The sequence below is a fragment of the Rana temporaria genome, chromosome 5, assembly GCF_905171775.1.
Source record: "Rana temporaria chromosome 5, aRanTem1.1, whole genome shotgun sequence".
In the NCBI taxonomy this organism is placed as follows: domain Eukaryota; kingdom Metazoa; phylum Chordata; class Amphibia; order Anura; family Ranidae; genus Rana; species Rana temporaria.
This window is the reverse complement of record NC_053493.1, coordinates 240,422,913-240,437,862: the sequence shown is the minus strand read 5'-3', so window position 1 is coordinate 240,437,862 and position 14,950 is coordinate 240,422,913. Positions and strand designations below refer to the sequence as shown.

Genomic DNA, 14,950 nt, shown 5'->3' with positions numbered 1-14,950 from the left:
CCCCATATCCATTCACTTAGGGTGGGGGGCCGGTATCTGGGGGCCCCCTTATTAAAGGGGGCTCCCAGATTCCGATAAGCCTCCCGCCCACATACCCCGACAACCAACGGCCAGGGTTGTCGGGAAGGGGCCCTGTCCTCATCAACATGGGGACAGGGTGCTCTGAGGTGGGGGGGGGCTGCAGTGCGCCCCCCTACCCCAGAGCACCCAACCCCCCCATGTTGAGGGCATGCAGCCTGGTACGGCTCAGGAGGGGGGGGGCGCTCGCTCGTCCCCACTCCCTTCCTGGCCGGCCGGGTAGCGTGCTTTGGATACGGGTCTGGTATGGATTGTAGGGGACCCCCTACGCCGTTTTTTCGGCGTAGGGGGGCTCTCCTTGCAATCCATAACAGACCTAAGGGCCTGGTATGCTCCTGAGGGGGGAACCCATGCCGAATTTTTATTTAAAATCCGGCGGGGACTTCCCCCTCAGGATTCATAACAAACGCCGCACACGTGTAGAATTGGCGGGAATCCAAGTCGGATCTCCCGGCGCTTCTATGACGCGCTTGCTGGGATGTGCTGTCACTATTCCAGTGAGTGTGAGATGTCGGTGAGATCTCGGCACCATGTCGCTGAGAATCAGCGCGATGCTGTCGTGCTAAAAACACTATCACAAATACCTACTGTATGTATGGTGAAAAACTACCACTGCACATGACCCTAAACACACCGTTCCCACCTTGAAACATGGTGGTGGCAGCATCATGTTGTGGGGATGATTTTCTTCAGCAGGGACAGGTAAGCTGGTCAGAGTTGATGGGAAGATGGATGAAGCCAAATACAGGAAAATCTTAGAAGAAAACCTGTTAGTCTGCAAAAGACTTGAGACTGGGGAGGAGGTTCACCTTCCAGCAGGACAATGGACCTAAACATTCAGCCAGAGCTACAATGGAACTATTTATATCAAAGCATAGTCATGTGTTAGAATGGCCCAGTCAAAGTCCAGACCTAAATCCAATGGAGAATCTGTGGCAAGACTTAAAAATTGCTGTTTAGACGCTCTCCATCCAATCTCACAGAGCTTGAGCTATTTTGCAAATAGAATGGGCAAAAATGTCACTCTCCGGATTTGCAAAGCTGGTAGAGACATACCCAAAAAGACTTGCAACTGTAATTGCAGTGAAAGGTGGTTCTACAAAGTATTGACTTTGCACGCCACACTTTTCACATATTTACTTGAAATTTTTTTTTTTAAAAACCTGTTACTTTCCTTCCACGTCACAATTATGGTCTATCACATAAAATCCCAATAAAATACATTTACATATTTACAGGAGATTGCAAAAGGATGATATCAAGCTAAATTTGATTACTATAAGCATTTAACCACTTGAGGACCGCCTAACGCCGATATACGTCGGCAGAATAGCATGGCTGGGCACAAGCACGTACAGGTACATTGCCCTTTAAGTGCCCAGCCGTGGGTTGTGCTCACGACCTGGTCCGAAGCTCCGTGACCGGACTCGATCGCCGCCGGTGTCCCGCGATCGGGTCACAGGAGCTGAAGAACGGGGAGAGGTGAATGTAAACAAACCTTTCCCGTTCTTCTCTGTGGCTTGTCACTGATCGTCTATTTCCTGTCATAGGGAACGACGATCAGTGACGTCACAAGTCCAGCCACTAATATAATATATATATATATATATATATATATAATAATATATTTTTGGGGGATATTTACTATAGCAAAAAGTAAAAAATATTGCATTTTTTTTTTTAAATTGTCGCTATATTTTTGTTAATAGCGCAAAAAATAAAAACCGCAGAGCTGATCAAATACCATTAAAAGAAAGCACTATTTGTGGTAAAAAAAGGACGCCCATTTTTGTTTGGGAGCCACGTCGCATGACCGCGCAATTGTCAGTTAAAGCGACGCAGTGCCGAATTGCAAAAAGGGGCCAGGTCTTTTTCCTGCATAATGGTCCGGGTCTTAAGTGGTTAAAATACATTTATTAAAAGGCTGCGTTAATTTGTGCCTTTTTTATATTTGAATGGAGTTCAGCTTTAATAAACAATTTCAGGGACTTCAAAGCATCATTGCTGTCAACAAAATGGCACGAGAGTCCTTATAACTTCACATATTTGAAAGTAATAAAATCTCTTTTCTTGTATAGTGCATGTACTATTGTTTATTGTGCCCGATAGATTTTAGAAGCTTGTAAGTTAGAACTTCCAGGTCCTGCTGTCTGCAGTGGTGGCTGAGCTACAGTAACCTCAGAGCTTCAGGGAAGGAGAACCTGCTTTAAAACTAGGGGACCTGAAAACCGCTACATGCTGCAGCAGCAAACGCACTGTAATTAGAGCATATACACATGGGACCTAGAAGTGGAAAACACCTGAATTGTTCTGGAAGGCATACATAAAATGTCTCTGCAGTCCTTTATTGTGTCTGAAACGCTTCATTTTAATATAAAACGTCTTACTTTTTTTTTTTTTTTTTTTTAATCCTTCAGAAACATGCTAAAACATATTTGCAATTGATCATTACTTTGTTAGATTAATGATTTTAAATATAATTTACAGCCCTGGTGCCCAACATGCGGCCCTTGTGCTGTTGAGCACCATATAGATCTAAACACTGGTGATCTTGAGAGCTACCATACACAAATTGTCAGTTCTAATATAATCATCTGCTAGCACTGATCACATCCCATAAGGCTGTGCTATCACAATAAAAGTAACAGAAAAAAAGTGCTGTGCTAAAAAATATGCCTTTGTGTTTTTTACACATATATACACACGCAAGACTATGTAGAAAGCCACATAAGAAATAATATAATGATACCACCAACTCAAATTAGTGCAACTCTGTGCTCAATTATAGTGCAGCATGTGAGCTATTAGTTTCTCTACCTATCCATATATCCACACTCTATTAATTGCCTAGAGAAGATCACATGCATAAAGTGCCAATTAGTGCCACAACTTAATGCTAATTAAAGTGATGACAAATAAAAATTGTATGCACAAATAACATCCGTCATAAAATACATCCAATATAATTGTGCTCAAAATATTCACAAATGTGTTCCCATGCCCTACAAAAGTGCTATGTGCAAAGTGCTATTTTGCTTAATTCACAAACTGACATGCATAATTTATTCTACTGCCCTATACTACCCAAACCTGCCTCTATACTACCCAAACCTGCCACTATACTGCGTTATACTACCCAAACTTGCCACTATACCACACTATACTTCCCAAACCTGCCACTATACCGCGCTATACTACCCAAACCTGCCACTATACCGCGCTATACTACCCAAACCTGCCACTATACTGCCCTATACTACCCAAACCTGCCGCTATACCGCCCTATACTACCCAAACCTGCCGCTATACCGCCCTATACTACCCAAACCTGCCGTTATACCGCTCTATACTACCCAAACCTGCTGCTATACCATGCTATACTACCCAAACCTGCCGCTATACCATGCTATACTACCCAAACCTGCCACTATACTACCCAAACCTGCCACTTTACCGCGCTATACTACAAAAACATGCCACTATACTACCCAAACCTGCCACTATACTGCTCTATACTTCCCAAACCTGCCACTATACAACCCTACACTTCCCAAACTTGCCACTATACAACCCTATACTACCCAAACAGTGCCTATAATAGTAAATCATATGTTGTCCTTATTTTATTTATTGCATTCAGTTCAATGAAATATGCTTTATGTTGATATTGTTAAAGTTGAACCTTTGACACAGTGTCATTTCCTGAGAAAATGTACGAGGGCGTGTTTATGGCCAAAATTATGGGCAGGGCAGGCTAGCGGTTGGGTGGGGCAACTATTGGCGAGTAACTCTTAAGGCCCATAGTATGTATTCCACAGCACTATCACTTTAAATCATACATTTTCTGCCTGGACTGCTTCTGTTCACCAAATGCCAATATATTAACAATGTTTTACTCCACCCACAGCGCTGTCCTTCAATGATAATCTATTTGCAGGTACAAAAGGTATTAGCTGCAGACAATGATTTGATGGGGGTGACCACAGATTTTCTATTGGATTGAGTTCTGGGCTTTGACTAGGCCATTCCAACACATTTACATGTTTCCTCTTAAATCACTCAAGTGTTGCTTTAGCAGTGTGTTTGGGGTCATTTTCCTGCTGGAAGGTGAACCTACTTCCTAGCCTCAAATTACACACACACAGAGTGGTACAGGTTTTACTCAAGAATATCCCTGTATTTGGCAACCATCCATCTTTCCTTCAACTCTGACCAGTTTCCCAGTCCCGACTGCCGAAAAACACCCCCACAGCATGATGCTGCTACCACCTTGTTTCACTGTGGGGTGTTCTTTGGGTGATGTGATGTGTTGGGTTTGTGCCAGACATGGCATTTTCTTTGATGGACAAAAAGTTATATTTTAGTCTCCTCAGACCAGAGCACCTTCCTCCTTACATTTTGGGAGTTTCCCACATGCCTTTTCGCAAACTCAGAACGTGCCATTTTTTGCTGAAAGTAATGGCTTTCTTCTGGCCACTCTGCCATATAGCCCAACGGCTTATTGTCGTCCTATGTACAAATACTCCAATCTCTGCTGTGGAAATCTGCAGCTCCTCCACAGGGTTAACTTAGGGCTCTGTGCTGCCTCTCTGATGCCCTCCTTGCCCGGGCCTTGAGTTTTGGTGTGCGGCCGTCTCTTGGCAGCTTTGCCTACTCCATGTTCTTTTCATTTGGTTATAATAGATTTGATGGTGCTCTTAGGGATCATCAAAGATTTGAATATTTTTTTTATAACCTAACCCTGACTTGTACTTCTCAACAACATTGTCCTTTACTTGTTTGGAGAGTTTTTTGGTCTTCATGGCGGTGTTTGGTTAGTGGTGCCTCTTGCTTGGGTGTTGGAGCCTCTGGGGCCTTTCAAAAAGGTGTGTATATGTAATGACAGATCATGTGACTCTTAGATTGCATACAGGTGGACATCTATTCACTAATTATGTGATTTCTGAAGGTAATTGGTTGCACCAGAGCTTTTTATGGGCTACATAACAAAGGGGGTGAATACATACACACAAGCCAATTATTCTGGGTTTTTTTTCTGGAAAAATGTGTTTTATGTATATATTTTTCTGTTCTTCGCCAACCGGGCTCAGGGGAAAGGGCCCTGTTAGGGTGGCCCTTCATGGTTTCTTGCATCTGGGCTCTGAAGGTTTTAGTTACGCCACTAATTTTTATTATAGTTAACGGTGCAGTAAGACATCTGCTCGAGTGGAAATGTGGGCTCCAGAAAATGAAATAAAATACCATGAATCATGCGTGTTATGCCTCCCCCTAGTGATGGAGGTGGATATGTACAATATAATATGTTAAATGTAAAACAACATTAACAGGTTGTGAAGAAAGGGAGTGATCTGTTTGGAATCCAAAACCCCCTTGACCGTGCCCCCATCCCTGTAATCATATAGAACAAGAAAAATTGGGTCGTGGGACTTTAAATGGGGCATGGACGGGTTAGTAATATTGTTAAGGATATCACCAGTAAAAGATCTATCGCAGTCCCATCAAGGGAGATCTCTGTGGTCAAAAGAAATTGCTTAATGAACAATCCGAACAAGAATTTGAAGGAGTCAAATGTAAACTTGATAATGTAATATGTATCATAATATATAATACAGAGATCATGCATACAAAGGCATAATACATGTAGTCATAATAACATTGATGTAGAAAGAATATATACAAAATCCAGGACATGACCATTAAAAGCAATCACAATAAATTGACATATAGATACAATAGACATGATTATCCTATAAAATTGGTAAATGAAAACAATATTGATGATAAAACACATAGTTGGGCAAGCTTGATCTTGGCATCCCTGAGCATAGACTCGACGCGCGTTTCTTGGCGTTTAAAGCCAGTCATCAGGAGTGGGGTGCATAGCAAAAAGCTAGAGAGAGGGGGGGGAGGGATAAACATGCAGGTGAGTAGGTGCAATCTAGGTCATTTATATCATGGTAGCAGCATAAGCAAGTTTGGTTGTATGGTATATTACCTTTATGTTGGGCCAAAAGTGGAATAACCCTTGCGTTCCAAACTAAGGAGTGGGATGATGGTCCTGGAATAAAATGTCTCCCCCGGGGTTGAAGCGGGGACATTTCCCCCTTGGTCCAAGGACAGACCAGCAATTGAGGAGAGCCGAGGACAGAGAGACGTGGGACATCAGTCAGATGAGGCAAAAGCAGCCACAGCACAATGCCAAAGGGTGAGGCGGGCGCACATGGGGCACACATTTGAGTACTGGTAAAGGAAAGAAAGTGAATGAATAAGGTTGTCAATCACTATGGGGTAAATGGGGTATGGGTCCTATGTAGGAAAATTCAATTACCAGTGAGTGTGGATACATGGAGCCTCTCATCAGATGGGAATGTGTGAAGTGAGATTGCCGGGGCCATCCAAACTACATACCCACATCCTGGGGGCGTGTCCCCACTAACGTCATGCATCATCGCATTGGGCCAGACAATGGGATGGGAAAGAGCGACCACCTGAGGTGCAAAGACCTCGGTGGGCGTCCACCCATCCAGTCAGCCATGCGGGATGGAAAAGCCATGCAGCAATCAATGGCGTCCTAGGACGCCATAAATGCAGCATGCTAGCATGACGCTGATACACCAAAAGTCCGCCCCACCCCCATCAAGGAAAGGTGGGGGTGAGAGGCTCCATGTATCCACACTCACTGGTAATTGAATTTTCCTACATAGGACCCATACCCCATTTACCCCATAGTGATTGACAACCTTATTCATTCACTTTCTTTCCTTTACCAGTACTCAAATGTGTGCCCCATGTGCGCCCGCCTCACCCTTTGGCATTGTGCTGTGGCTGCTTTTGCCTCATCTGACTGATGTCCCACGTCTCTCTGTCCTCGGCTCTCCTCAATTGCTGGTCTGTCCTTGGACCAAGGGGGAAATGTCCCCGCTTCAACCCCGGGGGAGACATTTTATTCCAGGACCATCCTTAGTTTGGAACGCAAGGGTTATTCCACTTTTGGCCCAACATAAAGGTAATATACCATACAACCAAACTTGCTTATGCTGCTACCATGATATAAATGACCTAGATTGCACCTACTCACCTGCATGTTTATCCCTTCCCCCCCTCTCTCTAGCTTATTGCTATGCACCCCACTCCTGATGACTGGCTTTAAACTCCAAGAAACGCGCGTCGAGTCTATGCTCAGGGATGCCAAGATCAAGCTTGCCCAACTATGTGTTTTATCATCATTATTGTTTTCATTTACCAATTTTATAGGATAATCATGTCTATTGTATCTATATGTCAATTTATTGTGATTGCTTTTAATGGTCATGTCCTGGATTTTGTATATATTCTTTCTACATCAATGTTATTATGACTACATGTATTATGCCTTTGTATGCATGATCTCTGTATTATATATTATGATACATATTACATTATCAAGTTTACATTTGACTCCTTCAAATTCTTGTTCGGATTGTTCATTAAGCAATTTCTTTTGACCACAGAGATCTCCCTTGATGGGACTGTGATAGATCTTTTACTGGTGATATCCTTAACAATATTACTAACCCGTCCATGCCCCATTTAAAGTCCCACGACCCAATTTTTCTTGTTCAACATTAACAGGTTAACAATAGTATGGATAGGAATGATTGGTGACCAACCCTTCCCCCCCTGAACTCTTTGTTTCTTTTTCATACATCATGGGACACAGTCAGGCTAATATTCATTATCTGATGGATTATACTTCATCAGGTGAATGGACACTGGTAGATCAAAGATGTTTAGACAGGAAGTGACCTCTCCTAATATAACCCCTCCCACACAGGGAGCACATCAGTTTTTTTCCAATGTCTACAAGGTGGATGGCACGGTTTGTTTGAGCTATGTGAGCTCCAGGTCTATAGTCCTACAAACGGTTCCAAAAATTAATCAAGGGATTGGCCGATCGGATCTATTTGACACAGGCTATATGCTTAGATAAATGGTACCCAAACCTTGCAAAGAAGACTCTTGATCCTGCAAGGTTTTGCCTGTAAGTGGCCTCCAGACACTGGACCCTGCAGAGTGGAAATCCTGGACACTACAGCACTAAAGGCATTTCCTGCAGGGTTCTATACAGGTCTGCACAAGGTCTTTTTTCGGGCACACAATGATTTGTGTCGTATTCAAATATAGTTGCGCCCAATCGACATGACCGCACACATGCGTGGGTAGGTGTGCACTCACACATAGAACGTTCCGGCACACACTCGGCTCATTCAAGCTGGGTAAGCCAAGCATGCAGTGCTTCCAGAAGGCAGAGCAGGCTCTGAACAAACACTTGCAGTGGTTCATTTCTTCTTACCCGTGTCACGTGAATCAGCAGGTGTTGCTTGGCAGACTAATGGTGCTTAGCAGGATTGTTGCTTAGGGGTTTGGTGAGGGTCTCCCTTTTAAAAAATTCAGTTTTTATACACCCAAGTACGCTTTGTTTGTGGCTACTAATGTTTTCCAAAAAGAGGAGTGGGACCAACACTGCAGCTAAAGCCATACCTAGGTCATCAGCAGTTCCTGATGAACTTGGACGTATCCCTAGTGTCTCTCCGATCTACTGTCTCAAGGTCTTATATTCCACTCCAATTTACAGTCTCTAAATTTGACGGCATGGCTATTAAAGCCAGGGTGCTGAAGGACCTCGGGATCGGTAGTGTCTACTCTATTGAATGCTCGAAAAGCTGTCTGGAAGACTTGTATTGCTTGGTGTGAAGCCAAAAAATGGCATCCACGAAAATTTGTGATTGGGAGAATACAGTCCATTTAACATTAGTTCCTAGGGATCACATTCACATCTGTGCAGTTTCCACTGGTGCATTTTTTTTGCACAAAGCGCTGTCATTTTTTAGCTCCATAGACTTCAATGGAATCGCATCAAAAATGTACAAAAAAACACATGTGCAGGGTGTGGTTTTTTTTTTTGCACGACAACAGACGCAACATTAAGACATCCCAAAAGTGCAAAACATATTAAAAAAAACGCATTAAAAAACACAGAACGTGACAAAAAACGAGCCTTAAAAATGCATTAACCGCACATGCATAGAAGCTAGTCTTGCATCAGGAGGTAGTGTATTTTTGCCTGAAAACATAAGTAATTTTGAAATCCGAGTTCCTATGAAATCTTTTTGTCCTTGTCATAATGACTATCGTCCTGTGGCTCTTTCCCAAAATGTAACAAAATGTTTTGAGAAGTTAATTTTAAACCACGCTAAAAACTGTATTCCAACAGGGCTGGATAGCTACCAATTTTCCTTTTTAGTGCTAATCGATCAACAGAAGATGCTATTGCATTAGCCTTACATTCTGTACTGACCCATGTATGCTTTTTATTGATTTTAGATAAGCATGTAATACAATCTTGCAAATGAAACTTCTTGCGAAGTTGAATTTTCAGGGGCCTTGCCCAACCCTTTGTAACTGAATTGTGGATTTCTTGGCTGATAGACAGCAGAGGGTAAAGGTTGGCAGTTGCAACTCATCAACACTGTCCCTTAGTACAGGGGTGTCACAGTGCTAAGACCCTTTTTTGTTTACTTTACTGTAATACCCGTTTTGTTTACGTTATACAGTCCTTATGATTGTGTCTTCATCTTCAAGGTTAAACTGTTCAAAAATCTGCTGATGGCACCACGTTAGTTGGGAAAATAAAAGGTGGTGACGAGGCAGGATATTGGAAACGTGGTGGGTTGGTGCAGACACAATAATTTTAAGTGCTCTTTCTCCTAAACATAGGAGGTTTGTGGAGGGATCAGAGGAGCAGAAGGTACTTGTAAGCCTTCAGAGCCTATCTTCTATTCAGCCTGTAGGGCTCAAAATTAGAAGTCTGCTAAACCTTCCGAAGAGCCTTCATAACGAAATTGTGAACCCAATTCTACAAGTAGGAATGGAGAAGGGGTCTGTTTGTAAATCCAGATGGATCTTTGAGGAGTTTGCCTACAATTTGAGTGCTCACAATGCCTTTATTAGCCCACAGGCTTTGTCTAGCACTTCCTTCTGTTGCCTCCCAATGTCTTTCTTGTGCTACTGCAAAAAACAGTGCAACTACTTTGTTTTTTGCATTTGGGGTTCCCCTCACCCTGGGACCCTTTGTCCGAGTGGGCTTCCAGAGTTGTAACCCATTTGGACTCGCACTCCCTTTCTCAGAAAAAAACGATATCCTATTGAATGTCTTATCGTGCCTGGTGCCCCTCATCATCCCTCCAGAGGAATTATCTGGCCTACAAGGTTGCCGGAACACAGTTATGACTGTTCCCTTCCGTAACAAGAACCTGGCCTCTCAATGTCCTTTGAAAGGCACCTGCTCCTTCGTGGAGCACTAGATCTTGTGTCCACTTTGGTGCCATTTTCAGGCATCCCCATTTTTTTCAGACAGCCTTCCTTGAATTTGTCAGCTTTTTGTACCCTATGAGTTAGAAATGTTCTGGAGGGGCCTAACACTTGCAAGCATAACCAGATAAGGACTCACTGGCCTGCTTTGGTGGCTTATTTGTTTAAACTGTCATCAAAAAGGTCTACACCCTTTTTTTCATTGGACTCGTTAACAGTCGGGGAGTGTTCCCCCTATCTGGGGTGTGTAGGGCATCAACGGGACACCAGGAAACGGCTGATCCCATTGTTAGTTGGCTTCCTGATTTGGACTCTATTGGACATATCTTATGTGTTGCAGGCCCTTCAATTGTGGTAAAGTTTGGGAGTACTCCCTGTGATAGAACAAGTGGCCTGATCCCTATGATGTAGGATGCTGTTTGTGCTACTCTCAGCCAAAATGTCTAAATTAGAAACATTGTATTGGTTTCTGGCTCTCCTCAACCACTTGCTAGATTGGGTACTAATGATTTCCTTTCAGCTGTTCTGTTTCGAAAAACACATGATCACAACAATGAACAGAACAAGACACAATGACTCAACAAAATTACCAATAACAGCAATTCGCACCTATAAAACTATACTCTAATAAACCATCCATACAATGAAAATACAACATAGAATAAATAACAGAAAATCAAACTACCAAAATGCAAATAATACACCACTTTCTCTAGCATTACCCCAAATAATAATTAACATAATACCAACATTCTATAAAAAAAAAATACATATAAATCCTGATCATAATCCATATTTAAATGTTCACCTCCAGCCCTCACAGAGAATTGTATAACTTGATAGCCACAGGCAAAAATGACTTCGTGTTGCTCTGTGGTGCATCATGGTTTTAACAATCTGTCAGTGATGGTACTGCAGACTGACCAGTGTATTGTGGAGTGGGTGGGAGGAGTTGTCCAAGATTGAACGTACCTTGGACAACATTCTCCTCTCTAAAACTGTTCTTAAAGAATCCAACAACCTCGCTGGCCTTGCGATTCAGTTTGTTGAGTCTTTTGGTGTCGGACACCCTAAGCCTGCTTCAGCAGCATGCCACTACATACAGGAGAGCGCTGGCCACCACAGATTCATAAAACATCTTCGGCATCATCTGGCAGATGTTAAAAGCCCACAGTCTCCTCCTAAAATAGAGGCAGTTTTGGCCTTTCCTATAGAGCAGTAGTTCTCAACCTCAGTCCTTTTGACTCTAATTTAACTACTTGCCTACCGCCTTCCTGGCGGGACGATAAGGCTTTCGTTCTGGGAAGACGTCATATGACGTCTTCTCCTCCTTCCCAGGCCACTAGGGGGCGTGCGCCTGCCGCATCACTAAGGACCCGATGCTTGTGCCCGGCGGACATCCCCGATTGCCCAGTAACCAGTAACTGAGTAACTTGCCCAGTAACTGAGCAGGACCATGGATCTGTGTGTAAACACACAGATCCACGTCCTGTCAGAGAGGGGAGACTGATGTTGTCTCCCTTGTACCTAGGAACACCGATCGGTCACCTCCCCCAGTCAGTCCCCTCCCCCCACAGTAAGAATCACTCCCTAGGGAACACAACCCCTTGATCGCCCCCTAATGTTAACCTCTTTCCTGCCAGTCACATTTACACAGTAATCAATGCATTTTTAAAGCGCTAGTAATAAAAAATAAAAATGCTATAAATCTATCCCCTATTTTGTAGACACTATAACTTTTGCACAAACCAATCAATATACGCTTATTGCGATTAATTTTTTTTGCCCAAAATATGTAGACTAATACACATCGGCCTAAACTGCGGACATTTTTTTTATATTTTTTGGGGGGATATTTATTATAGCAAAAAGTAAAAAACTTTTTTTTTCAAAATTGACGCTTTATTTTTGTTTATAGCGCAAAAAGTAAAAACCGCAGAGGTGATCAAGTACCACCAAAAAGCTCTATTTGTGGGGAAAAATAATAACAATTTCATATGGGTACAGTGTTGCATGACCACGCAATTGTCATTCAAAATGTGCCAGCGCTGAAAGCTGAAAAATGGCTTGGGCAGGAAAGGGGTGAAAGTGCCCGGTATTGAGGTGGTTAAAGCACCTGTGCAAGATGAAGGGAAACCTGCACACATGGCCTGTTGTGAGTACTTGAGGACTGAGAACCACTGCTATAGGGCACCTCGGTGTTCTTGCTCTAGTCCAGCTTATTATCTATGTGCACCCCCAGATACTTGTAACTCTACATCCACTCCTCAGATGGAGATGGGGGTCATTGGTACCTTTTTAAATCCACTTACATAAATTTGTTGATCCCTCTGAGTAAATGTACTGCCCATGTAATAACACCAAATGTTTATATCGGCCTTTGAGCAGCTGGTCAAATCTAATAACCATTATTTAGGATTCATGATGTCTTGTTTTAAAAAACAAGTCAATGGGGCATATTTATAAAGCAGTGAATGTGGTGTATTCATCAAACATTCACTGCAGGTGAATCAAGTACATATTTTCATACATTCCTTAGTTTATCTGCTGATTAAATATTATTTCACTGATCTTAATCTTCTAGCACCGAGTATGGTTGAAGGAGACCTATGGAGAAAGTCCTTTCCTGGATGAGGAGGAAGCCAAGCAACTTGTAGCCAAACATAAGCAGAGGGAAGAAGAGTCCAGCACTGCAAGCTCGAGCAGACAATGGAGCAGTCATTTAACCTCTCTCTCTTCCATGGCTTACAGCAATTACACAACAGAAACATAAATTTTTACTGTAGCACGTGTGTTTACTGTCTAAATTACTTGTCACCACTAAAGTATATAAGCAGACACCACATTGGTGACTGACAATTGTTGATACAGAATTGGTTTGATATGAGTTAAGAGGTCTTAAGAACACAAATGAATGTGTATTATATCCCTGCAAAGATGAGCATCATTTTGCTGAATTGCAATTTGAGTCAGGATTTAATCTAGTCTGTCACATGAAGAGGGTGAATTCCACTACTGTTGTGTATTCTTGGCACTTTATTCCATATCTCCTTAACGCGGGTCTCCCTGAAAGCTTTGATATTAGTAAGCACTGTTTTATGGCTTTTACTGTGCTTCTGTTTTTAACATATTTTAACGTTTTCTACCTCAATATGCCATTTGTTTCTATGTTTACCAAGCTGACCCACTTCCCAATTGCATCCTTAACAATGACAAATATGTTGAGTGGAAATTTCTCAGGTAGTACAGTGTCAATAGTAGTGATTTTACTGTTCTCCTGCAAGACCAATCTGAAGTGTAAACGTATGGTGCCACAATAGACTCAGGTAATGTAGACGTCAAGTGTTCTTTTTCCTATTGGCAGCTTTCAAAAGCTAACCCATTCTTGTAGCGAAAGAAAAATTGGCCACACAATATCTGTAAGGAGTTATTGTATTGAGATCATGCACTTTATATAATAAGCAAGAACTAGTTTAAAAATATATCTAAGTAAACGTAGCCCACCATGCTTTGAATTGTAGAGCACATAGAACTGTGGGATAGCGCCATAATCGGAGACAATTTTGTGTATTACTTTTGTGGTTACTAAGAATTTATGCATAAAAATGGCAGGGAAATATCACATGCTAGTTAGGACTTTGCACTATATTATGAAGAATACTAAAGGTGACAGCCACATTTCCAGACTTAATGATGAAGTTTAGGAAAGTTGCTGTACTCTGATCAGTCACATGCCACCTTGGGTTATTTCATTGTTAGGTCATATGTATGGCAGTTTGATCAGACAATACTGAAGGCTTTGTGTAAAAACTTGAACTGGGCATCAAGAGTACCTTTTCTTCATGTGCTATGTGGTTATTAAACTGAAAGAATACATATATTCCTCTGGATAATTGATTCTAAATAAATACAAGCCATGCTAAAATGTTTTTACATTCCCACTGTTATACACGTGGACTGTTATTGTGTGATTTTTTTTTTCATATAGGAAAGGTGGATCCAAATAAAAAATAAAAACTGTATTATGTCAATGTGTGGACTTTTCTGACATTTCACTTTATCTCCATCATGTTTTTTTGTCTATAACCAAAACTGAACCTAAAACTGCAATATGTTTGGGTGGACTGAACCTTTAAAGAAGAAGTAATTACTAACTGAATGACATTTCACTTGTTGAAGCACTTTGTATCATTTTGTTTTTAATTACATGCCATTTGAATCCTTTCTTCATTCTTCGCAGCAGCAATGGGGTTGATTTACAAAAAACGTAGAGTACAAAATCTGGTGCAGCGGTGCATGGTAGCCAGTCAGCTTTTAACTTCAGCTTATTGAATTAAGCTTTGACGAAAAACCTGGAAGCTGATTGGTTTCTATGCAGAGCTGCACCAAATCTTGCACTCTCCAGTTGTAGTAAATCAACCCCTGTCTGTCTATATGCATGCATTTCAGTGATGGCAGCATGGCAATTCTCGCAATGGGCTTTCTAATGGTGACAACAGTGGAACATGCTTGCCTAATATAT

General features: G+C 42.0%; 1 protein-coding gene across 1 annotated transcript in view; it reads left to right on the top strand.

Moving 5' to 3' along the window:
* The window catches only part of DUSP22 (dual specificity phosphatase 22), a 146,684-nt gene extending 132,225 nt beyond the window's left edge, over positions 1-14,459 (top strand). The window contains exon 7 of the mRNA XM_040353636.1: positions 13,013-14,459. Within this exon, the coding sequence (XP_040209570.1) occupies positions 13,013-13,201 (189 nt within the window). The 3' untranslated portion in view covers positions 13,202-14,459. The remainder of the gene's footprint in view (positions 1-13,012) is intronic.
* Positions 14,460-14,950: the final 491 nt, after the last annotated feature.